At 38.5% G+C, this 27,516-nt stretch overlaps 1 protein-coding gene across 1 annotated transcript in view; it reads left to right on the forward strand.

Annotated features, from left to right (window-relative positions):
* The window catches only part of Cd226 (CD226 molecule), a 79,663-nt gene that overhangs the window by 48,947 nt on the left and 3,200 nt on the right, over window positions 1-27,516 (forward strand). The window contains exons 3-4 of the mRNA XM_055598772.1: window positions 4,005-4,352; window positions 22,768-22,864. Of these exons, the coding sequence (XP_055454747.1) occupies window positions 4,005-4,352; window positions 22,768-22,864 (445 nt within the window). The remainder of the gene's footprint in view (window positions 1-4,004; window positions 4,353-22,767; window positions 22,865-27,516) is intronic.

Genomic DNA, 27,516 nt, shown 5'->3' on the forward strand with positions numbered 1-27,516 from the left:
AGTTTTATCTATTTTACATTTCTCCAATTAAATCAACACTCTGCTCTTTACGCCACACATTGGAGATATTTGGTTTTTTTTTAACCTGTAAATTTCTCCTTTCTCATTTGTTTATTTTTATTTTTATTTTTTGTTGTTGTTGTCAGTTAGAGTTTTGTGCACTGCCTTCCAACATCTCACAGAACACATTTCTATGTTCTTTGTATCTTTGTAAAGAGCTTGGTTTACCAAATGGAGTCTCGTTGTTTTGGTAAGTGTCTACTTATTAGAAACATGAATGTCTTTTCATGAATTTTCAGTTGTGTCTTTGTGTAGAATTCTTTATTTTGGCAAAAATGTTATTTTAAATGTTTCTTTTAATTTTTAATATTTATTTATTGACTTTGCAGCCTGGCCATAAACCCCTCCCTTCTTTCCTCCCAGTTCCACTCTCCCTATCTGTTCCCCATCTCCTCTTCTCCTCAGAGAAGAGGAGCACCCCTACCCACCCACCCCAGCATCAGGACTGAGTGAATCCTCTTTTTCTGTGGCCTGGTAAAATAGCCCCGCCAGGGGAAAGTGATCGAAAAGCAGCAATAGAGTTCATGTCAGAGTCAGCCCCCACTTACCCTTACTAGGGAACCCATATAAGGACTGTGCGGCCTATCAGCTACATCAGCTACATCAGCCTAGGTCCAGTCCATGCACAGTCCTTGGTTAGTCCTTCAGCTTTTACAGCGCCTCGTGGGCCCTAGTTAGTTGGCTGTTGGTCTTCTTGTGGAGCTCCTGTTTCCTCAGAGTCCTTCTATCCTTTCTCCATTGCTGGTGGGAATAAAATGATTCTGGAAATCAGTCTGGTGCTTCCTCAGAAAACTGGAAGTAGCTCTTACCTCATGAACCAGTTATACCACTCCAAAAGATGCTGTGCCATACAACCAGGACATTTGCTCAACAACCGACAGACCTAAATAACAACTAGGAACGAAGGTAGGAGGCTTAAATCTCACTCAGAAGAGGAAATATATTAGACAGCAGAAGTGCTTGAAGAGAGGGAGTGGGGTAAGGGAGGGTGCATGGAGAGTAGTTAGGGTAGATATCAGACCTGGGAGGAGCAGGGGGTGGAGGACAGAGGGCTTGCCGAGAGAAGAGAAACCTTCGGGAGGGCATCTCTGGGACAAGCTGGAGACCTATGACAGGGTAGGCTCCTGGGAGGACATGAAGGTGACTATCTGAGACTCAGTTGTTGTGGACATGGAGACTGAAGAGGCCACCCTCTAACTAAACACGACACGTAGTTATGACAAAAACTTTGACCCAAAATTTACCCTGCCTACAAGAGGCACAGGGACAAAACTAAAGCAGCGACTGAGGGAATATCCAACCAATGCCTGGCCCAACCTGATACCCATTCCATAGGAAAGAGTCAACCCCTGACACTATTAACAGTACTCTGCCATGTTTGCATATGGGAGCCTAGCACAGCTGTCCTCTGAGTGGGGATGTGAGGTGAATGTGAAGTATAGGTGTACTTTGCAATGATTGGCTCTCCAGAGGTGGAGCAACACTTAGGAAAGTGGATAAAGCACAGAATTAATTTTTTGAGTTAATGATCTATAATCATGACAGAAAGTCACTTGTAAAGTCAAGTATTCTAATAAAATCTGCATAGGCAACAATGTTTATGTTTATTTTAAAAACTGGTACATGGCTGAAATACAATATAGAATCAACAGGTTTCTATTATTATTGTTATTTTTTCATTCTGGAACTCAGTTAGCATCACACCTCCTCCACCTGCCCCAGAACTATGGCGGCTTTGTCTCTGATTTAAATGGATTCACCATTGACTTGCAGTGTGTCAGGTGGTGGCCCTCTCCTTGTGTCAGGTCTTCTTTGTTGTTATTTTTATTGTCACTTTGGAGAGCCTTCCACTTGGATGATGATAGGAGCCACAGGCAGCTTCCAAGTGTGGCTTGATTTTCATCTCAGAACAAATAGTCAACTCTATTCAGCATGAAGCTTGACCGAGGATGGATGGAGACTCTAAGCTTCTCTGGTTCCTTATGTGGAGCCTGAACTGTAACATGTCTGCCCCTAAAACTCCCTTTATCCTTTGGGTCTGGATGATCATGGATAGAGATTTTCTTTGGTGCTTCATGAGTTTGGTCTTTCATATAAATGCCAGTAATTTCCCTAAGAAGAATCCAGCGCTTTGTGCCTGAATTGACAAGTACATGAGGGTATTCCTAAGAGCAGGTCCGGGTGAGAACAGCCCAAAGAAAGCTTCTGAGAGTGGAGAAGCATCCAGGAAGATTGAAGAAAAACAGTTGTGAAAAGGAATCTTGAAGACAAACACGAAAACCTGTGTCCAGGGCTTTCACCTGTCTACTCCTAAAGGCCGGAACCACTTGTATATAAATAATAGGTGTTTTGTCGCAGACTGTCAGTATCTGATTTAGTGTTTTCCTTCTCTTTTCTACAGTTTCCTTTCTAGTAACTTCCCCATTTTAACTTTAATTTCCCCCCTTCTTTCCTAGTAGTTTTGACTTTCTTATTATTTTCGTCTTACACGTTTTCTGCCGTTCCTTCCCTCCTTTTGTTTTGTTGATTTATAACTTAGAGATGACACATTTTCTGTGTGCTCTTATGTGGGTGAAGTGTTACTTCTGATGAACACTTGTATGGCCACACAGTCACACACTAGAGAGCTGTGGTTTTCCTGCATGCAAGGGTTTTAGGACAGGAATCACTTGTTGCAACTAGTTTTTGGTGGCAGTAGATATAAGGTCCTAATCTAACACGAACAGCAATCTTATTGTACTTCAGACTTGTGTTCTTTTCCAAATTGCCATTTTTGTATTTTCCATTGCCCTTCCCCCCTCCTCCCTCTATTCCTTCTCTTTCCCATTGTTTGGTTGCTGTTTTATAAGCCCACACTGGATCCCTTACACCACTGAGCATAGCTGATACAGATAAGTAGTCTTTTCTTTTCCATCCCACCTGCTGATAAGCCCTGTGATATCCTCACTGCTCAGCCTTCTCTTCTCGAGTAGCAAATGGGGATTCTTGGTTTGTGGCAATAAAGACTCTAAATGGACGAAGCTGGCACTTACTTTACCTGTTACAGCTTTGGGCTATCCTGATCTGAGAAATAAAAAATTGAATTTTAGTATCTACATCAAGTTCACAAGCTTTCTGGTCTCAGAACCAAAAATGATGGAGGACTCTAAAGGACATTTGTTCATGCACGTTATATATAATCTATCATGTTCACAGCACCAAAGCTTAACGTCGAATACAATTTTAAGCACAGAACCCTTGAGCACTCACTACACAAGCTATCAGCGCCTATGACAGTACATGCTCTACATTCATGAAAATATCTGTTATATTTCCCTGGTGTTTTGAAGATAAATTCAACCTTACAAATCTCCAAAAGGCCCACAAGGTTCCCCAGAACATACTAAAAAAGACAATTATTAAAATAGTTGATGATACTTGCTCTGCAAACTCCAGAAATGGTGGTGTGAAGGTAGAAATTTGGGAGAGTATTTTTGGCACCAGAAATTTATACTATATGAGAGTCTCCACCTATGCACCAAACATTCCTGTACAACTGAGCTAATGAGAAATAATGTAGTATCTTTTCATAGCCATTAAAGCTTTAGACTATTGGCTCATGTTATAATCTGGAAATTCAAGTTACTAGTGCAATCTTCTAAGTTCAGACATGGATGTGATCACTGCTAAGAAAATACCAAAGGTTTCAGTGATGTTTCTTGTTGTGTGGTTAACAAAGTAACACTAAAAAGAAATGTGTCAACCATTACATCCTTTTTCTATTTACAAGTACACAATGAATTTTTTTTCTTTTAACAAAAATGCAAAGTGAAGATACCATTTACTCCCGAGCAACAGCATTAGGTAATATCTCCAATCACTTTAGGTTAGCTTTCTGGGTAGCTTCTCTCTGTGTGTGAACATCTGACCAGGTGCCTAAGCATTTGCTCCTTTTTTTTTTCCAGATAGTTTTGAGATAGCAGCACCCCCGAATAGCTACCTGTCTTCAGAACCTGGACAAAATGTCACACTCAGTTGTCAGCTTCAAATGAACTGGCCAGTACAACAAGTCATATGGGAAAGAGTCCAGCCCCATCAGGTAGACATCTTGGCTTCCTGTAAGCTATCTCAAGGGACAAGATACACATCAAAGTACCCAAGACAAACATGGAGCAACTGCAGCCAGGGGCTCAGGCAAAGTGTCCTCATCATCCGTGATGCCATAACTGCTGACTCGGGACTTTACAGATGCCGATCTGAGACCAGCACGGGAGAGAAAAATACCTTTGTCCTAAGGCTGGTCATAACTGATGGTGAGTGACAAGAAATGTTCCCAGTGTCAAAAACAAAGAATCAAGTAGACAAACCCAACCACTGTGGATTGGTCTCCATTCTTTGTCTTTGAAGCACACAACCTCCTTTAATGGGATTCTGTTGTATATCAATATTTTTAATGCTTATATATGAAGTTTCCGTTAATGGTTATATATGAAGTTTCCAGAATACTAGGTTTTTATATGCCTTTTAAAGAAGGATCTTTAGTATGATTTATTCTTGTCCATACTCAAAATATATTTTACCTAATAGTCATATATGCATATATATATATATTTGTAAATATTTTATTGGCTAAATTAATTATGTTGAACATTACTAAATTTTAGGCTTTGGTATTTATTTAGTTAACTTATCTATCATAGCTTTACCAATGGAAATATTTCATTTTTTTATAGAAAGTGTAGAGTGTGTGTTTGCATGTATGTGTGTGTTCATGTACCTGTGTATACACATGCAGAGGTTAATAATTGAAGTCTGAAAACTTCCTCTATTGCTCTCTACCATTTTTTGGAGACGAGGTCTCTCACTGAACCCAAAACTCACAGCTGTGAGTAGGCTGTGTGGGTGGTCTGTCCTGGGATGGTCTCTGCTTTACCCCTGCTGGGGAAACAGGCACACAGTGGTATGTCAGGCATTTTGTGGTGATAGAGGTCCTCATGCTAGTGTGGCAAGTGCTTTATCCTTATTTCTCAAGCTAAGCATTTCTCTATTTTTTTTGCCAGCTACGTGTATGACCTAAAATGCATATACGTGTGTACACACACAGACACATGTGAACACATATGTGTATGTGTGCGCGCACACACATATATACACACAGAGTATATTACCAGTCTGTATCTTCATTATCTAATTCCTCACTCTAAATTGTCTACAGACTTGAGGTAGATTCCCAGATATTGTATTTCCTGGGTGTCTCCAGCAGTAATAAAATGCTGTAAAAAGAGGTTTCTAAATCTTGAGAGGACAGGGCTTCCACAGATATTTGACCAGTTTGCCAGATGGCAGCCTCCTGTCCATCATAAACAGAAGCCAGCTGGCCTTGAGGTTTACAAAACTGACCTTCATGGCCTGTGAGAGGTGCTCCTCTAGGAGGCTGCATTCCTTTTGTATTCATAGTCTGTCCCTTTGTCATAATGAAGATTAAATTGTATAACCATCAGGCTAATCAAAAGCTGCATCTGCTCTTGTGTGAGAGAAGTAAAAGCTATTTCTCTGTTTATAAAAGTGAAAACACAAAGGCCAATGCTAAGGTGTATATAGAGGCCTGAGCTACCACTAAGCAGGAGGGAGGCAATCTGCTTTCCTGCTTGTGCCTCTAGGCAACTCTCTCACTGCTCAGGAGCACAGCTTTATTTTTATGAACAATAGAAACTGTATTTCAATTTATTGTCCATATCTTCTACCTAGTTCTTCACTCCCTCCTCTCCTCTTTCTTCTCTTCTTCTCTGCCCTTCTTTTCTTTCTCCCTTCTTCTCATTCCTGCATCCCTCTTTTTATCTGTTCCTCCTTCCCTTCCTCTTTCCATCCTTTCTTTAATTCTCACCTGCTTTCTCTTTTATTTTTCTCCTCAGCCTTCCATTCTTCCATCCGTCCCTCCCTATCTTCCTCAGACTTTTCTTGGCTTCCTACCCTATCACCTTCATTTTTCTTCTCTCGCTCTCTCTTTCTCTCACTCTCTCCCTCATACCTCATTTCCTTCTTCCCTCCATCCCTCTCTTTCTCCCTCCTTCTTTCTTGCTCTTTTCCTTAGTTTCAGTAAGTTCACTTACCTTAGCAGTGTTTAAATATTTAGAAGCAATTCTTTCAGTATGCAGCTGCCCCTCACAGTTTCTGCTCATATCACAGAGTGGTCTTTTCTTTTGCATTGGACTGAATGTGAGAAGATTCTGTGTTTCAGCTGTCACTGCAGCTCTGTGTAAAGAGGACAGTAGCTCCTGGAGAACATGTGTTCATGATCATGTCAATGCTTCTCTGCCTGTCTCAGTGACAACAGGAACCGAAGGACAGATATACATTGGATTTAAAAATTAATATCAAAGAATTGTTGACTGATAGAATTTTTGGATGCAGAGAAAAATTAACAGAATTCTTTGCCTTACATGTTCATTATTCCTGTAGCACAGATAGGAAATACAATACTTCTTACATAAAAAACTAATGCATCACAGAAGTTATTTTGGTTATGAACAGAAAAAAAAGAGTAAAAAATGAGTTAATCTTTCATTAAAAAACTGGGCAAGAAAATATTCTACACATGAATATATCATAGAGCCATTTTCACACATGTATGAAATAAGGTCTTATCAAGTAAATGCTAAGAAAGTGATTACAAATCTCTCAGGTCAGAGAGCAAGCAATGAGAATGGGTTTTAGGAGACATTGTTGAGTTTTATAATTAGCAAAAATGTCCTTCATATGCCCAACGTGAATTTTTCACAAAGCTAATTCTTTGTACATAAATTATAAACAATGTCAAAATCTGCCATCGTGGAAGTGACAGTGTAATAGCAGGAGTGTCCACGAGCCTTGAACAGATGCAAATAGTTTTTTGCCATCTGACTGACAGATTAAAAGAATAACAACTAGATTTTACATCCATTAGCAAAAGTTATGATTGATGAAAGATGAAAACCATTGGTTGTGTTTTAGATTACTTCTTTTTTTAAATTATCATAAGTAAAGATAAAATCTAAAGCTACCAGACAGCAAGCAAGGAGGAGGATTTGTGTTTTCTCTGGGGTGATTTTATTATCTCAAGCCCTGAGGCTATTTGGTAAAAAAAAAAAAATCAATGTAGAGCTTGAAGCAGAGAGACAGGTATAAGATGTGAGGAGGATTTAATTCATCTCAACTGTCAGGATAAGGGTGATGTTGACACACGTTTTATAAACTGCTACACATCCCCTTTTAGTTCCTATGCATTTCTTTTACAGGGTGACATTGTATGCATCCAAATGAGATTTTAGGGGCCTCAGGGTTGCAAACACACACACATGCACACACACACAGACACACACAGTTTATGGATTTTCCCATGACTTCTGAGTACTTACATTAATCTTCAGACAAGAATCAATTAAAGGTCACCCAAAAGATTTAATCAATAATTGTCTAATTTCCAGCACAGCATATATATTATGTAGAATATATAAAATATACACATATACACACTATATAGAAATATATTTATATTTTATATCATATTATAAATAGATTTATACTTATAATATTAAATATTAAATGCTTATAATATTAAATATTTTATAAGTATAAATCTATTTATAATAATAAATATACATAACATGTATGAATATATGTATATTAGTGTTTCTTGATATGTTTTAAATAAAGAATGTAGGTAGCAGGAACATGAGTTATTTACTAACCAAATGAAACTTCTCCCTGTTTGTGTGTACCCTTTGAAGTAGAAACACGTACAGATTGATATTACTGATTTTGAACTTCAACCACAGAGGCCAGTGACAGGGTGAAATGTGTGCTTATAGCCAAGGACCACAGTTATTTTTGTTTACTAATATCCTTCAGATTTTAATTAGTTACAAAAAAACATTTCAGGTCTGTAGCCCCCACCCCCAAATTGTGAAGTCCTCCTAATATTAGCTAGATGATTACAGACCATTTTAATTTAAACTACCCTTGTTAACATAGAGAGACCGAGAATAGAAAATTTGACATCCACTCAGAAAGTTCGGAGAAGACTGGAAGAAACTGCTGCTGGTTGAAGGGTTTGCTATGGCTTGTCCAATCTTCTTTAATGAGGCCTCTTGATTGAGCCAAATTTCACAGGAGGTAATATTGATAACCGCATCTGAGGAATGAGAGGAAATAGATCATGGAGGGCAAAGTGAGATTTGCACCTGCTATTGGGGTATACATGGAGAAGATTATGACCAGATGACTAAGTTGATGCAGACAGTCTGAGCCACGGGTTAGGATAGAGCGATGCTGGTTAAGTGAAATGACACTTTGGTGTGATTCTGGATCTTTTTTCATGTCAAGGAAAGACACCACAGCTTCCTTATCAGTGGACTTGGGCAGGGGCATGGGAGGAGATGAGGGAAGGAGAGTGGGATTGGGAGGGGATGAGGGAGGGGACCACAGCTGGGATAAAAGTGAATAAAGTGTTATTAATAAAAAATAAATAAACTTAATTAAATAAAAGAATCCCAAGATCTGTTTTTGGCTTCCTTGGCTTAACCCCTCATACTATTCTAGTTTCTCCCTTCCCTGGCTACCACTTTTCACTATTTACCTCCATGCAAAGAGTTTAGTTAGCTCTTCCTGTCTTTATACTCTGTGTACATTAGCCCAATCTCCTTTTGTATCTTAGAACCTTAGACATTTTAACTGTCTAAAACTTTCATAACTTAAAATTACTATGATTAAGTGATGTAGTAACTGCATTTGTTTGTGTGGTTCAGATTCTTAACAAATATCCTTGTCTTCTTTCATTGTATTTTTCATTAAAATGGAAAGAAATCAACCCTATTAAAAGTCTGTGAGATTATTAAATACATGTTTATTTTTTAAAGGTTTATTTATTTATTATCTATGCAGTCTGCCTGCATGTGTGCCTGTAGGCCAGAAAGTGGGCACCAGATCACATTATAAATGGTTGTGAGCTACCATGTGGTTGCTGGGAATTGAACTCAGGACCTTTGGAAGAACAGCTACTGCTCTTAACCTCTGAGCCATCTCTCCAGCCCCACATATGTTTATTTGTGTACTCCTTAGCTTTTAAAATAATGTTTGATATAAAGAATGCTATTTTATTAAATACTTATTTAATATCCATATTTTGTAAAAATAAATTAAAGACTATTTTAAATGCATTCACTTTGTGAAATTTGCATATAATAAATATTTTGAAATAGTAGAAATATGAAAACATATTTTTAAACTATGGTATACACTTAACATTTACAATAAATACTTTGTAGTTAGAAAATTATTACATCCATTTGGATATTCTTACATCTATGTTGAAAGTTATCTAAGTAGCCTTTTAGGAAATGATCAGGAGTATTTGCTACACTAGCATTTTCATCTTAGAAGCTATAATGTCCTTTTAAGTTTTACATTTTCTTCATAGCTTATTTCAAGACTCTCTTCACATGTCACAGCTTGTATTTGAGGTTTAAAGATTGCTGATCAAAGAAATGAAACTTTGAAAATCAAGTGCAATGCTTGCAGAAGAAAATTTCATTTCATGAAATTTTGTTTGTGTGTGCAGCTGTCAGAAATAGCTACTTCCTTTTAATCCTGTATTATTTTGCCTTTTAAAACACACATTGAGCCTGATGTGTAGCCTGTAGGATTATTGAGTGCAGAGTGAGACGTAGGTCACAGGCGTGTTTACCAGGGAATCACCAGGCCACGGCGCCCACTCCTCCCCTGCAATGTTACGTGTATGTTTCAGCAGCAGCACTGCGGTCGGCAGGTGGCAAGAGTGCGGCTAGCTGTGGTGGTATCCCTCACCCATGCAGGCCAGGCTTACTGATTTTGACTCCCTGTGCTCTTGAATTGAACTATGGTAGTATGGAAGGAGACTTTGCTGTGTGTGTGTGCACATGTTCATGTACGCACATACATGTATACGTGTTTCTGTCTAATTCATGTCCTCATGCTTGTAAGGCAAATACTTTGTAAGTATTCCAGCTCCAAAGAACAAAGCATCAATTTTATTTATTTATTTGCTTTTTAGTTTTAAAGTTCAGCTGCTCTTTTATGAGTTGAGTTTTATTCTGCAAGAGTACTATGTCATTAATAATTGTGCTTTAGAGTTTTGCTCATTTTCAATTGTATTTCTCACTCTTATGGGTGTTGACTAGATTTTCTAAGTTGTCTGCACAGACCAGTCTGTTTCTGACACAGTTTGATGAGCCTTGGAATATTTACATACATGGAAAATAAAGTGTTCATGACATTTTTTTTTATACTAGAGCCCCTTGACAGGAATCCCTGAGTTTTGCTGAGTTTGCTCACAAGTTAAAAATAGTTTCCCCTGAAGCAAATCAGATAAATTTTTTCCTCAATTTAATTTTATTTTAACAATTCTGGTTGACAGCTGGGTATCCAGATACGACACACAGTTACCAACATCACCAGTGATCTGAGCACTCAGCCTCTGCCTTTATTCATGGTGTCTTCACCTCACAGATGCCTCTGCTCACATCAAAGTCTTTTCCCCTTTCAGTGAGCTGGTGCATTTGAAAAGCACAAGTACTCAGATAATTTCTTTTAAATGTCTCATATAGAGATGAATATATTTTCCCCAAAGTACAAAGAAAGAGAACATTTTCTTGAATTCATTTTGTACTTTTCATAATTTAATATTGCATTGAATAATAATGTCAAGTTAATCACATACAACAGAAATCTGAAAAACAGGAAAAAGCAGTTGATCTTAGAAATTGCTATTTGGTAAGTCTTTTGCCACCAGAGAGAGTATTTCTTAATTTTTTTAAAAAAACATTTTTACTGCATTTATCTACTTACTGTATGTATGTGTATTTTGTGTGAATATGTGTGTGAGAGTATGTGTATGAGTGTCTGTGGGTGTTTTGAGTGTGTGTGAGTGGGACTGAGTGTGTGTGTGTGTGTGTGTGTGTGTGTGTGTGTGAATGAGTACGGGTGTTTGTATGGAAGAGAGTGACTGACAGAGAACAACTCTCTTTTTACCATGTGGGTTTCAGGAAATGAATTATCAAGCTTGCTGACAAGCACTTTCCTCACTCAGTGTTGTTGCACTCAGTTTTATCTTAAAAGTAAACCTTCCTTGTTCCTTGGAATTCAGACAAGTCAAATTCAGATCTGCATACTTAGTTGTCCCTTGAAACACCCACGCATGGCCCCATTGACTGAAGAAACCTCCTAATGCCTTTGACTCTAAAGTAACCAATCTTGCTGTCTCAGTCCTACATACAAATTTCATTGTAGGAATTGCAGGTCGTTACCCCTTAGCACCACAGTAGGCCCTGCTTAGATTAATAGGTAAAGTCTCTTCCAAAGGCAGACACACGATTACCATTGCTGGAAATGAACTTAGTGTGAGATTGGCAGTATTTGATTTTTAACAGCAATTCCAGTTTTGAGTATTCCAATTTAATTATCCAGATGAACATTTTATTTGCAGTAACTCAAAAAATACTGACTCAATTCTTCACAAATATTCAAAGGCAGCATGATGGCTTTTTAGAGGTCTATTTATCTAAAAGTTCAGGACATGAGGAACAAGCATGAGTCTTTCACTCATAGAGATACATCTTCAAGGCCCAATGTGCACCTTATGATTTACACTGAAGTGACTCAAGAATCCTTAAAAGGTATTGACCCAATAGAGAAATATATATCTTCTTTTCAACATCTGTAAAATGTAAAATAAATATTTAGCAGTCTAGACTTATGTCTTTATGATTTATTTTCAGAATGCATTTATCACAGGTCATTTTTGTTGGAACTGAAAATCAGCATGTTGCCACAATATTTCAGAATGGAATTGACATTTTGTTAACTCATAGGAAGTGATTTTCCCACCCACAAAGTGTAAATGTGAAATATCAATGGTTCTTGTTGGCCTCATACAGATTAATAATGGTTTTAGTCATAGTGAAAGTGGGAGAGCAGGGGCTCTCTCTGACATAGACTCTGTTGCCTGATCTTTGATCACTTCCCTCTGGTGGAAGGGCATTGCTGGGCCACAGAGGAAGAGATGCAAGCAGTCCTAATGAGACTCTATAGGCTGGGGTCAGATGGTAGGGGAGGAGGGTGTGCAGAGGAGAGGGGTGGAGGGTGGGGCCAGGAGGGGATGAAAAGTGAATACATTATAAAAAAAATAAGGTTAAATTAAAAGCAAGAAAGTGAGCAAAATGAAGGCACAGCTAATGGTCATGCTGTGCATGAGTGGGAGAAGGAACAGGTGTAAGAGAAGAACATTAGCAAAGGTACGTCCAGTGGCTGCACATTAAAGGTGCTCAAGAGTCATGATGTGCAAGGGTTTCCCAAACCTGTTACAAATAGGAAAAAATACAGGTTCACAAAGTGTAATTGTTTTTATATTAATGTCATCAGATTTATGTCTTATTTGTGTGTGTGGTTAAGAATAAATATGGACATTTGTGAAGGACAGCAAAAATAATTAAAGTGATTATTATTGGCCTGTCATATGGAAAACAGTTAATAAATATGTCACTGTGTATGCAGTTTTACATCTGTCTTAACACAGGCATATATGCCAAATCTAAAACAGAATCATGAAAACAATTTACTTCGCTTTTATGTTGATGCTCCGGCCAGCGGAGCTAAGGTTATTCGCGGGTTAAAAGAGAATCCAAACCTGTGAAAAGATGGGCGAGAAAGAGAAAGGAGTCCAAGCAAACAGGTGCTTGTCAAGGACCAACTTTACTAAGCAGAATCAGCTTTAAATAGGATTCAGGATGAGGAAGTAGGGTGGGTGAAACGTTACAGATTCTTCTCGGCCAGGGGCCTGAAACATCTTGTGATAAGCCATGGTTCTGTGAGCACATCTCTGCTGTTGCTAAGCAGTATGTTTACCGCAGGTAAGGAAACAGGCAAGTTGAGGCAGGTTGGTGAGTTTCTACAGGTGGTCTCTGACATCTCCAAGCAGTATGTTTACTGCAGGTAAGGGAACGGGCATCTCCAAGCAGTATGTTTCCTGGAGATAAGGGAACAGGCAAATTGAGGCAAGTTGGTAAGCTTCCACAGGTGGTCTCTGAAGTTGGCGAGTTCCCTCAGGTGGTCCCTGACATGTTGATTGTCATTTTCTACTTTTTACTCAAAAATGAAAGACATCATTTTTGAAATCTAATCATGCAATCAAAAACAATTATTGGCTTTTTAAAAGATGAGAAAGTTGGTGGGTAATTAAATCCTAACAGGTAATTAAATCCAACTGTTGCCTGCAGCCAGGATGGCTACAAGAGCAGCCCAACTCAAAATCACAAACCTCTTAACATTATGAAGTTTGTCTGAGATTTCTTTTGTAACCCAGTTGCAGAATTCTTGACTCTGAACTTTACAGGTGACAACATCATGTCACAATGTCAAAGAGCTGGACCAGCCTGTGTCTAGAGCATAAAACTACAGAAATACTTGGTAATAGGCTCTGCCTGTGGGCTATGTTTTCTTTAGCAATGACATGTCAAAGCTGTGGCTCTGGTTCTGAGAGTGCTCCTTCTCCAAGATGAAGTAGGCTAGAAAGCTCATTTGCCTTTAACAAAGATTTCCATAGAGTCATAGTAAAGACACAGAGCTTATTTTTCTCAAGCTAATGCTCTAAGAAAATGGGGATTGAGGCAAAAAATCAGCAGAAGGGTTGTGGCTAGCCTTAAGCCTTCTCCTTGGAAGGGGATCCTAGGATAGAACAGTGTTTCTCAAAGACAATTGTATGGAATTCAGCATTAGATTTTTCATTAAAAATATCCTTGGAAGGTTCCGGCATGCACACAGTATTTAGACATAGTCACCCTTCTTTTTCCACCTTTCAATTCCTCCTTTCATGTTTCACTCCCTACTTCAAGTCCTGTATTTTTCTTTTAAAGATTACCCACTGAGACCAATTATAATATTTAACATATATTTGTGAAAAGCCACAGATTCCTGAATTTTGCACAGGCTATCTGAGTCAAATCATCAGCTAAACCAAATCATTATCCTAAATTCTTAACATTTACCCCTGACTTGAGCTAAGATGAATCAACTCTACCCTCTGTTTACTTTTATTTCTAGTATTCATTTATCAAATCAATAAATTTGATAGTCTCCTCCTAGACTCTTAAATGTTAAACCATTCGTTTTAACCTCCTTACAATTTATTTTATTAACAATTTGATGAAATGAGTGCCCATGTAATCAAATTTTACTAGTTAAATTTTTTTTAGGTTTTGCATTATTTTTTTAAATTTTATTTTATTTTATTAATTACACTTTATTCATTTTGTATCCCCCCATAAGCCCCTCCCTCCTCTCCTCCCAGTCCTACCTTCCTTCCCTCTTCTTCAAGCATGTTCCTCCCCAAGTACACTGATAAGGGAAGTCCTCCTCTCCTTCCTTCTGATCTTAGTCTATCAGATCACATCAGGAGTGGCTGCATTGTCATCTTCTGTGGCCTGGAAGGCTGCTCTCCCCTTGGGGGGAGGTGATCAAAGAACAGGCCAATCAGATTATGTCAGAGGCAGTCCCTCTTCCCATTACTGTGGAACTCACTTGGACACTAAACTGCCATGGTCTACTTCTGTGCAGGGGTTCTAGGTTATCTCCATAAATTTTTAAAAAGTTTTTTATTAATGTAAAAAATCATTTATTAAAAATTATAACATGAACTCAATGTCAGACTCTTTGACCCCTCCCCCCCCCAAGGGAGGAGCAGTCCTGTTAGGCCACAGAGGAGGACTTTGCAGCCAGTCCTGAAGATACCTGATAAAAGAGGGTCAGATGAAAGGGGAGGAGGTCCTCCCCAATCAGTGGACTTGGAAAGGGCAGGGAGGAGATGAGGGAGGGAGGGTGGGATTAAAAGGGAATGAGGGAGTGGGATACAACTGGGATACAGAGTTAATAAACTGTAACTAATAAGAAAAATATAAAGATAAAAAAAATTCACATTAGTTGATAAATCTTATTGAAGCAGGGATATGAGCTTATGCAAAACAAGTTAAAATATGTAAATGCAGGTTTATTGGAAACAGCGCTTGGCTGCCATGCTTGGATAGGGGCCGAGTGGGTGGGGTAAATGCACACACAGAGAGAGTGAGCAAGAACAAAAGAGAAACACAGAAAGAGAGAGAGGAGGGTGGGTGAAGTGGAACCAAAGTTTCTGGGTTACATAGAGAAGGGGGATGGGAAGCCCAGGCCCCTGGGCTGGAGAGTTCAGGGCAGTGGGTGAGGTTTGCCAGCCATGCCATGTAAGAGGTACAGACTGAGGGATGCTGAGAGGACCTGGAGACCAGGTCCTCTTTGGTTGAAAAGGCCCCTCAGCTGCTCATCTGAGTCTGAAGCCCAACAGTTACTGCCTACATAAATAGGTCCTGTTACATATGTAAACCCTTTTACAAATAAACCATGCATAAAAGTATGCATTCTTAGAATAATGTGATAAATGTAGTTGAAAATAAGCTATCAGCATAAAAAAATCTCAATTCTCAATTGTATTTGAAGACTCCTGAACCCTCATTCTAGAACTCACTAGAAGCATTCATATTAATCACTTAGAACCATGTTCTTTGCTTGAGTTCAAAGCAAAGTTAGTGAGGGAAAATGGTTCCTGGGTAACATCAGAAAGGCTGACTGACATTACAGAAGAAAAGGTTGAGAAGTACCCATATTAGCACAGATGCCATTCAAACATAATAAACTATAAATTTAGAGGTATTAGAAAGTGCACCAATGCCAAATTTTTTATTCTATGGAAAACAAGCTCTTATGATGTGAATATTAAGGTCATGAATTTTTTTCTCCAAACTATGTCACTAAAAGTGAGTAAAACTAGTGCAGTTCTTGATATTCTAACATGTGATGCATTTAAGTCATGTTTGCATCATTTGAAGCAAATATGCAAGTAATATAAGAGTAAGACATGTTTGGGTAAGAAGAGGAGATATTTAATGTAGTCAGCCTTGAAATTTTCTCAGTGAATACCAAACAAGAACATCTGCCACTCATTTCTCTTCAAGTACCATCATAGTTACTTTTCTATTGCCATGACAAAATACCATGGCCAAGGTAACCTTAAAAGAAAGCATTCATCTAGTTAGAGTGTCCTCTCCAATCTCCGTAGCCCCTGCTACTAGGAGTCTCAGCTAGAGCCCCTCCCCCAACTATATCTTTCCGGAGGTCTGTTCTGACAGATCTCCAGCTTGTCACAGAGATGCGCCACCCCCCCAACACAGTTTCTCTTTTCTATGCAGGTCTTCTGTCTTCTCACACTTGCTATGCCCAGGTCTCAACACTACCCTATTTCTCTCTGAGTTCCCTCTCTTACCTTGTTATCTCTCTTCAACCACTACATCTGTCTATGCTGTTTTCCCTTTTGAGTGAGATTTACGCATCCTCTCTTGGGTCCTGACATGGACTCTGTTGACTGCTTTTTGATCACTTCCCTCTGATGGGACTGCCTTACTAGAACACAGGAGACGAGAACAAACTCAGTTCTCATGGAATTTGATAAGCTGGGGTAGGTGGGGGGATCCTCTTTTCTGAGGAATAAAAGAAGGGAGATTTGGGAAGGTGGGACTGAGAGGAGAAGAGGGAGGAGGCTACAACTGAGATATAAAGGGGATAAATTAAATTAATAAAAAAGCATTTAATCTGAGTCTTGTGTTTCCAGAGGGTCATCAGTGACCATCGTCGTGGGAAGCAGTGCAGCAGGCAGACATCTGTGGTGCTGGAGCAATCGCTGTGAACTTAGATGCTGATATGACAATCATGAAGAAGAAAGAGAGGGAGAGAGGGAGAAGTGGGCGAGCAAGAGAGGTGGAGGGGGGGAGAGAGATCGCTAACTGGGAATGCTATGGGCTTTTGAAACCTCAAAGCCCACCCTTAGAAAGATATCTCCCTCCACAAGGCCATACAGTTTAATGCTTCCCAAACTGTTCCACCAACTGGGTACCAAGTATACAAACAATATGAGTCTACTGAGGCTTTTCTCATTTAGACCCCTAGAGGTATTGATTTAAGTGCCCTTGGGACACATCAATCACTGTAGATTAGAGGTTGCTGCCATGGTTCTTTAATTCACAGAAAGTCACTTAATACCTGGGGTTTTCTTCATGTGAAAGTGTTTATGAAGCAAAGATTGTAAAACTAACTTATGTAGACAGGTAGCTTCTAGAAACCTGCTGTGATGTTGAACTAGATGCATATTTTAGGCAGGTTTTACCAATTTTGGCTTAATATGTTTCAGTGGTCTACAATGATCTTACACATACAAATCAATACTCCCACTATGCTTCCTTGGGGTGACCTTAGCTACAGGACTTAGTACCACTTGTGTGATACAGTACCTCCTCAACATGACATTTCAGCATGAAATGTGATTAATCTTAATTTGGATTATGTGCATAATGCCTAAATGTGTGTGTATAATTTGTGCAGCTTAATAGCATCATATAGTGTTTAATATGCTTAAAGTACCTCTATATATTTTATTTAAATACCAAAGGCATGCTTTGCATTGATTCTCTATCATTTTGGCATTTACAAAAGTAAGAGATTAAGTCTCCTCTCTGAGCTTTTTAAGTGAAACAAAGCGGGAGCCAGGACTGGCTCCACATCTGTCCTCAATGTCTGTGCATTTACATTGTTGGTGTTTCGATTTAAGATCATATGGTTTTCTGTTTCATACCAGTAGTTGAAATGTGGAAAGACTTGATATTGCTGAATCTGGAAGCTCACATATATGTTTCATGCAAATATGTATATTACAACTGCCGGCAGAATAAGGTCTAACATTTGTGCTTATCTTTTTAATGAACCAAGAAAAGACTACATTTACCTGATATTGATGGATATGTGACTCTTACACACATATTGTGGTCTAGTAAGTTAGGTTCATTAGTTGTTGGTTTCTAAAATGGTCTCAAGCAGTCCAGGCTGGCCTCAGGCTTACTACTGTATAGCCCAGGCTGCACTTAAGCTTTTGATAATGCTGCTTCTAACTCCCAAATGCTGGGATCAAAAGCATGAGCTGTTGTACTTGACTCATTATCTAGGTTCTACATTATTTGGTGCCTTCACCCTCAACTCTACTCCCATCTTTAATGAGGGCAAACAGTGGACAGAGCTGAAGGCTCTGCTTCTTGCTCTTCAGGAAAGATCTAGTGGCATTTCTATCACGAGTCTTCTCTAAAAGTTTTACAGCTCAGTCATAAATACTTCGCATTGGCAGAAACTTACCCTGGAGGGTCACAGGCCTAGAGAAAATTATTCATTTATAAATTTCACTGACTTTCTTTAAATTGTTTTAACTGCATTTATTTTTTTGTGATAGGAGGAAAATAATGGCTTCATAGTTGAAGACAGTTTTGTTCTCCTATGAATCAATACAGCATTGAGATACATGAAAAAAACCATCAGAAACTGGGTCACTGAGAACAGACAATAATTCTTTCTTTAAGAGAAGGGCTTGAGGGCTGGCATTATTCAGCCACAGATCTATTAGCAGAGCTTAAGGGGGAAAGTGAACGTTATGAAGTATTGATTAACTCCCCAAAGCATCCTGTTTGCTTTCTGTTTCCCATCCACATAGGTCCCAGAGAGGTGCATGCTTGAAGTATCCTCGCCATTCCCATAGCAGCCTCATAAAGAAAGGGAAGGGAGGTAGACCAGCCATGGCTCTAGGCTGTGCTGGTTCATGTGTGGCTGAAACTATATTTCTTTACACTAATTTCTAGAAGGAAAATGCTTATTTCATGCTGTTTTTAAAATATGTAGGTCTTTTCAAAGGTACGTAAGTTCCATTAAATCAGATATGAAATATGAGTTTATCTTTCATTCTCCACAGTGATCGTTGCCTAGCTCACCATGACATTGTATGCATTTAGCACTGAACAGATGGACCTCACCCTAATGGTCAGACTTATTAGAAGAGTTTGATCATGGAAAACATAGTTCAAATCGAAGCATTTGAAGCTAGAATTTATAATTGAGGACTTTGATAAAAATAGTCTAAAATCATACAATTGGCTGCAACAAAAATTTGGTCTTCTTTTTTTTAAGGATTTTTTTTTCCTTTATTAATTACACTTTACTAACTTTGTATCCCCCCACCCCCGTGGTTCCCTGCCTCCTCCCATCCCAATTCCTCCCTTCCTCCACCCTCTGCATGCATGCCCCTCCCCAAGTCCACTGATAGGGGAGGACTTCTTTTCCTTCCTTCTGATCCTAGTCAATTAGGTCTCATCAGGAGTGGCTGCCTTGTCTTCTTCTGTGGCCTGGTAATGCTGCTTCTCCCTCAGGGGGAGGTAATTAAAGAGCAGGCCAATCAGTTCATGCCAGAGACAGTCCCTGTTCCTATTACAATGGAACCCACTTGGATACTGAACTGCCATGGGCTACATCTGTGCAGAGGTTCTAAGTTATCTCCATGCATAGTCCTTGGTTGGAATAGAAGTCTCAGGAAAGACCCCTGTGCTCAGATTTTTTGGTTCTGTTGCTCTCCTTGTGGTATTCCTGTCTTCTCCAGATCTTACTGTTTCCCACTTCTTTCCTAAGATTCCCTGCGCTCTGCCGAAAGGTTGCCCATAAGTCTAAGCATCTACATTGATAGTCTAAAGGGCAGAGCCTTTCAGAGATCCTCTGTGTCAGGCTCCTGACTAGTTCCCTCTTTTCTCCTTCTTCTGATGTCCAGCCTCTTTGCCTTTCTGGATAGGAATTGAACATTTTATGATTGGATGCACAAATTGTGGTATATCTACACAATGGAATATTACTCAGCAAGAAAAAACAAGGAGATCATGAAATTTGCAGGTAAATGGTGGGATCTGAGTGAGCTATCCCAGAAGCAGAAAGATGCACACGGTATATACTCACTCATATGGACATATAATATAGGATAAACCTACTAAAATCTGGTCTTAATTCTTAATGATTCTGAATCTACTTTAAAAAGGAGTTGCACATATTTTGTCCTTTAAATGTAACCACTGAAAAATCAACAAAATATTCTGTTTTAAGCACACAGAAATATTTTATAGTTTTTTTCTGATTCAAAATCAACATATAATTTAGAAAATCTTTTTAAAAAAGCAAAATAAAAACAAACTCTAAATTTGTGTGTGCACGCTTCTGTGTGCATGTCTGTGCATGTGTGTACAATGCACTTGTATACATGTGCCTGTGAGGATCACAAGTCAGTCTTAAGTGCTACTCCTCAGCGGTTAGTCATTTTGCTTTTGGACACTGGGCCTCTCTCTGGCCTGGGGCTTGCCAATTCAGCCCAGGAACTGGCTTACTTCTAAACTGAAATGTAGACTGTGACACCACAGAAGACTTTATTTGGGATAGAAGTCAAATTCTTGTGATTGTAAGTCAGGTGCTTTGCCAACTGAGCCATCTTCCAGCTCTAAAAAATTTAAATGTATGTTGCTGAAGATTAAATATATTAAAGGTGTACAACATGAAGGTTTGATATATGTAAACATTGAGCAATTATACCACAACCAAATTAATTAACACGCCTGTCACTTACCTATACTATAATTTATAGCCCCTGAATATTTTCTTCATATACAAAAAGCTTGTATGTACCCTTGAACATGATCTCATTTTCGGTACCTCCTGCTCTATGCCAGAGACAGCCATTCCACTCTTTGCTTCTATGCATTCAGCAGTTTTAGATTTCACCTACACTTGGAATCATAGTGTTTGCCTGTATGAGTCTACCTTATTTCACTTGGAATAGTATTCTACAAGTTCATCTATGCTGTCACAAATCTCAGGATTTCATTAGAAAAATATAGCAAATAATGTAATGAAAAATATGAGCAATAGACCTCAATTGACCTTTCATAAACCAAATGTAAAGCTTGCCAAGAAGTATGGGAAAAGACAGTGTCTGTTACTAGTCACAAGCAGAATGCAAAACCACAAGGCATGCATATATGCTCATGTTGTGCAAGTGTCCTTGCATGCATAACTGATATAATCCTAGCATAAAAATATAAAGATATGATGAATGTTAGTGAAGATGTAGTGATGAGGAACCCAGGTACACCCTCAGTGGGAATGTACACAGTCATTGTGAAAAACAAAATGGAGGTGCCCCAAGGAACTGAAGGTAGAAGTACTACACAATCTCGTAGTCGCTCTGTTGGGTGTATATCCAAGGGACTAGGGATAGGCTCCTTGAACATATTATTCCAACAGTGTTCACACAGCACTGTTCACAGCATTCAACACAGGGAATCAACCAAAGTGTCTATTAGTGGTGGGATGAATAAATAACATACAATGTTATTTCTAGGGGCAGAGTGCGGCCATTCAGCTATACCAAGATAAGATGCTGTCATCTGTGACCCCCAAATGAACTTTGTGATATGCTATTAAATGCCATGAGCCAGACTCAGAAAAAGAACCACTGTATGGCTGGTTGCACTTATGCTTACAATAAAGACTAAACAAATTAAAAACTTAAAAACTGTGATGATGCAAAGTGAATAAATTGTAATAATAAAGAAAAAACATCTTTTATTTGTTTTTGTTTCTTCTGAATAAAGTTGGTCTAGACTTTGAGTTTTATAAGGAAAAGATTTAATGAAACTGTGACTTATGAAGTATGGGATGATCTGAAGAAATATGCGTAGACTGAGCTGAAAAGTCATGTTCTCAGGGTGCATCCGATTCCAGACTGCAGTGGCCAACGCACTGTCTCAGGAGACAGAAAAAAGAGAACAGGCAAATCTCATTTTAAGTCCACCTCTGCCAGCAACCCGTAATGGGGGCTTATTGTTCAAGGTGCTCTGTGAGTGGAAAGGGGTGAGGGGCAGCCATAGGCATAGGACACAAAGACAATCGTCTCTCACGTCCTTCTAGACCCTCCAGAGGTGGGATTTTTCAAGTAGTAGCTCATCAGTCTTTCAAATATTGACTCATCAATGAGAGAATTCTGAGCAGAGAAAGGTGGTGCTAGAGGCTGATCAGCTAAAACAGCCACCAATCAAGGGGAGAATTTCAGTCTCAGACAACACTAAGTTTGAATAACATGTTTATCTTCAATACTGCTTTTAACACTCATTCAAATGTAGTATAAAACATATTATTAATATTATGGTAAACATTTCAGTTATACATTCCTACCTAGAGTATACGTCAACGTCAGATTTAATCCTGCTAGTGTATTGCTCCAGCATTACAGGGTTTTTTCTCTGCAAAGGTTTTTGTATATGATAATTTAAATAGCTCTGTGTCCATGGATGCTTTTAACATTACTGTTTTTAAGATTTATTTTCATTACTTTTAATTATGTGTATCTGTACTCTCTGTATAATAAATGTGGATGTGAGAAGAAGTGCTTTTGGAAGCCAGAAGTGTCAGACTGTAGTGACAGTGGCAATTGTGAGCCACATGGAGATTCTGGGGACCAAACACAGGTCCTCTGCAAGAGAACTAATCTTTTCAGCCGCATGTTGTTGTTCGTGCTGTTGAACCGAATTTAATCAAGGAAGTAATAGAAATCTGTGATAATCATAAGAATTAAGGAGAATTTCAAGGAAAGATACTTTTCCCCCTTAACCCATCCTATTGTTAATAGATTGTTTAAGTGTCATGACTAATGGGTTCTTCATTTTTCTTCATTTTCTTCATTTGGTGACCTTAATTCAGTTCCTAATTCAGACTATAACCTTTTTCTACTAGGTGGAGCCAACAAACCTTTTATCCTTCCTGTTGCTGGAGGGTCAGCTTTGCTGTTACTTGTCATCCTAATTATCATCACCATCATTTTTTATAACAGGTGAGCAAAGCAACTTACCCCAAGTCTTATTTATCTTGAATAATTTTGATATTTAAGGTTTCAGTGAATGACCCAGCAACTTACCAAGCCGACTCAGTATTCGTGTGTGTGCAGTTACATAGATGTGTAATTACTGCTTTTAAACAAGGAATGGGAAGCAAGGGAGTTCTATATAGACAAAAGCTAGAAAAATTCACTTAGGCATTGGTAGAGTTGGCAGAGTGACCTCATAATCTTGCAAAATTTTCTGTCCCATATCCATCTTTCCTTCCTCCTCCTCCATGAGAATAGGTGTCTGTTGAGAAGGTGTGTGTGGAGTGAGGCGGTCTGGGGGTGGGGGAAGGGAGAGAAGAGTAGAGTAATGTTTTATTCATTTATCAGTTTTTTATACTGCAATGCAGCAAACAAGAGGTAAGAAACTTGCATATTTGTAGAACAACAACACAGTCTCAAATGGTTTTGTATTTTCTGAAACAAGCCATCTTGAGATGTTAAATAAAATGGCTTAGATAGTAGCTGGAAGATTTAGGTTCTATTGAATGAAGCTTCTTACCTTTAACTGTATTTTGGCACAGAGGAAAGTTTTAAAATCTTCGTAGTTGGCTTTTTATCTTCCTTCTAGATCTCCCATGAGCACTATTGATTTGTCTAGTTTTCCTCACACTTCTTAATTTTAATTTTATTAGATAACTTCTTATACTATGTTCCACCTGGAATGTTACCTACTCGAGGAAGGAAGAGATCACTCTTTGAAGACTGACAGTTTGCATGTCTGGAAAGGCATGTAATATGCTTTTTTGATAAATTAATAACATTTTTCTTACCTTGCTGATAATATCAACACACAACATCACCACCCACCCACCCACACACTCACTGCCCCAACTTATTAATATGGTTCTCTAGCAGGTTCATATGCCCTGACTTCTGACTTCATATATTATCCTTGACTCCTCCCTTTTTTACTGTTTAATAACTCTTTGCATTCCCCACTTTATTCTCAGACTCATTTCTTCCTTCTAACCCGCTGATGTTTACCTACTTTTTCCTTTTTATATTTAAAAAAATTAATTTAATTTATATATTTATTTATTACAATTTATTCACTTTGTGTCCCCGCTGCAGTCTCATCTTTCATCTCCTCTCAGTCCCACCACCCTTCCTCTTCTCCCCCCATGCCCTTTCCCTAGTCCCCTGCTAGGGCAGGACCTCCTTCCCTTCTATCTGACCCTAGCTTGTCAGGTCTCATCAAGGCTGGCTACACCATCTTCCTCTGTGGAAACAGGATTTGTGATGCCATTCTCTTGATTGACACTTCCATTGTCTTTTCACAGACTCAGAATAATCTTAGAACTTATTGACCTAGCTGTTGAAGGTGCCTTGCTTCCTGAACTCAGCATAATTGTCACTTCTATTATCCATGTTACTATTCCCCCTCTTGCTAATTAAGTTTGTTAAAACTGAAACCATCTTTTTTTTTTAAACATGTTCAACATATTTCTCAAAAGAGAAGAATTTTGCTACCAAAATACAGTTTCTCCAATTTGGCCAAAGTCTTGTGCTTCATTCAGCATGCAAGGCACTTACCTCCTTTCCTCCTGTAGAGGTCTGTCCTCTTTGATATTCCTTTGGATAGACATGATGTCACTATCTAGAATAATCTTGTCCCTTTGAACTGCCAGCCCTCACCTCTTGCTTTGTATTTTCATTCTTCTTGTGCTTGTCATCCTTTACATCTGTTATAATCCTAATGGAAGGGTTTTGTGGTTTGTTTGTTTTTTTATTTTTAGTGTTCGACTACACTAATCTGTCTAAATAGTGCATCTTTAATAGGTGTGTGTTCAAGTACATTGAAACTCAGGAAAGTCTTAACTTTTCTCCCATAATTTGTCATCTTAAGTCTTTTTTTTTTTTCCTGACCAGAAGTTACTAAGTTGAGGTGAAGCCTCACAAGTGTTAATATTACAGTAAATTCTATGCTGCTTCACGTTGGTTTATAAAAAATGCAAAGGGCAGAGAACACAGGAAGAGTTTATGGGGACAGGCAGCACAGCTGAAACAGCGAGTAGCAGAAGGGACCTCTTGAGGGTCACAGATGTTGGTCATGATAATTTTGCTTCATGAAAATGCATTATTTTAACAGAACAAATACATTGAACCAGAGAGTACATAGTCTCCTTCGGTTAAATTTTATAAAGATTAGCATGCTTGAATGCCTAATCATAAGTGAAAAGCACAAAAGAAAAGACATTTGCTCTTTCTCCCTTGTCACTGCTCTGTTTGGGTTATTACTTCAAATGGAAATGCTCTGAAAACTGACCTCAGGGTTATAGCAATGACCCCAAGACCCTTATCTTACCATTTAGAATAGTGCTGTAGCTTGAGATGTGCTGAGCTGGACAGAAGCCAAATTTGGACTTTACTCTTGGCACCTAGACACCTGTGATTCTGATGTCTTTGGAAGCAATTCCTCTGCTTCTGGTTTATACTTGTTTCATGTAGAGATGAGAACAATGGCAAGAGTGAATGTGAACATGACTAGAGGAAGTGCAGAGTACTGCTCAGAATGAAAGGAAACAAAATTTATTCTTGAGATGGACATCTGTCTTTCTAGAGTGAAATTTAATATTTACTGAGAAAATGTTGCTTATTTGTTTTCAGTATTGAAAAATGCCTCATATTGGGAAGTACGTTATAATTAGGCAAACAGGAACATGTTCAACACAGAACAAACCTTTGTGTATGTACCAACTGTATTGTAAAGATAAGAGGTCTGATCAAGAGAGATATTGATCGCTTGTCTAACAAATAGCACAGCACAAGGTACATAAGGAAAGCATTGGGACCTAAGCCAAGTTCTCTTTTATTCACCATGTTTGTGAACTCTAGTCTTATTTAAATATAGAGAAACACCCAGAGACAGACACAGACAGACACACACAGACAGAGACAGACACATACGGAAAGAGACATACAGACACACACAGAGACAGAAACACACACAAACAATCACACAAATACACAGGGAGAGACACACAGAGATACATATAAACACACATTCACAGGCAAACACACACACACATCATCATTTCTTATGAATAACAATTTAACAACCAGTGAAAGGCATCGTTTCATGCCTTTGTTCCCTCATCTACAAAAGAGGACAGCAATAACAGCCTTATCACATAGTTTCTTGAAGAATAAATAAGAATTGACTTACATATGCTTAAGAAAAATTATTGGTGCATCATACATTTACACACAGAGTGTGTAAAGAAGTTGAAGATGACTTTCTTGAATAACAAACACCAAATAATTACCCATAAAGAGGTAATATTGTGCTGAGGTAGAAGAGCTACTTCCAAGCAATTGCAAATATCCATTACAGGTAATACCCATTACTGGACAGCTTTCCTTTGTAGAAAGAATGCCTTGTGTTCAAGATTTCTACAGAGGGTTGTAAGTGAATATTTAAACAATACAATGAGAACAAAGAGAATGAAACTTTTTATTTCTTGTGACTAATCTATTTCTGCTGTAGTTCAGTTAGAATTTTGTCTGTAGATGATGAAGAGACAGTCATATATCCCACAACAGCTGCTTCAGTATCTCTGGCTGTGTTACACATTCAATTATAGTATCATCTTTCGGTTTCTCTTATACTCATTCTTTTGAGATTCCACCTAAAACTTTGGTTTTCCTAGGTGAGTGTGTTGCAAAATGTGACTCTGGATGGTCTGCTTGTCCAGGTGACTGAGAATGGAGAAATTTTCAATCAGGTGGGAGGGCTGTGGCTTTAATTCCAACAATCCTACTCACCAACCATGAGATGCCAGGCAAGATGCTATTCCCCTCTGAGCACTTTCCTAACCTACTAGAGCTTTGGTGAACTGTAAGTGAGATGATGCATCCAGGTAACTTGCAATAAGACCTGGAAGATTTTATGAAACTTAAGTCAATTGTTAAACATCACTGTGCTGGCATTTTAAAGAAGTTTTTAATATAATAAAGTCTCTAAGACTAAAAGCTGTAGGCTGTTTTAATACTAGTCCACTACATAGTATTTTGTAAAACCACTATGATTAATCACTAATGCACTTTGCCTGGAAAGTTATGTAGTTGTACTTTCCATCTATAAGGACATCAGAGTAGGTAAGTGTGTTATTCTTTTCATTGTTGTGACAAAACATAAGGAAAAACATCCTTAAGGATGAACAGATTTGTTTGACTCACAGTTTGGAAATATAGTCCACCATGGCAAAGAAATCATGGAAGCAAGAGTATGAATCATCTGGTCATGTTTATACAATCAAAAAGCAGAAGGAAGTGATTCCTGATGGATTTTCTTCTTATTATTGAGCCTTTGATCCAGCCCATAATATGATGATTTCATATACAGAATGAGTCTTCTTTCTTCAGGTAACATTTTCTAGAAACAAAAATAACACCCAGAAATATGTTTCCATGGTGAATTTAAATCTAGTCAAGCTAACAGTCAAAACATCACAGCAGAAAATGTATACACAAAGCAACTATTTGTAGCCTCAACTACTTATTCACTAAGTGCACACTGTCTGGGAACACAGCAAGAATTTGAACAACAGTAGGGATAACTAGTGCTTTAGGGTATGGTCTTAATATTCTGTGATGAA

Source organism: Psammomys obesus, unplaced genomic scaffold (genome assembly GCF_907164565.1).
Source record: "Psammomys obesus unplaced genomic scaffold, mPsaObe1.curated_primary_1811, whole genome shotgun sequence".
NCBI classification, from domain to species: Eukaryota; Metazoa; Chordata; class Mammalia; order Rodentia; family Muridae; genus Psammomys; species Psammomys obesus.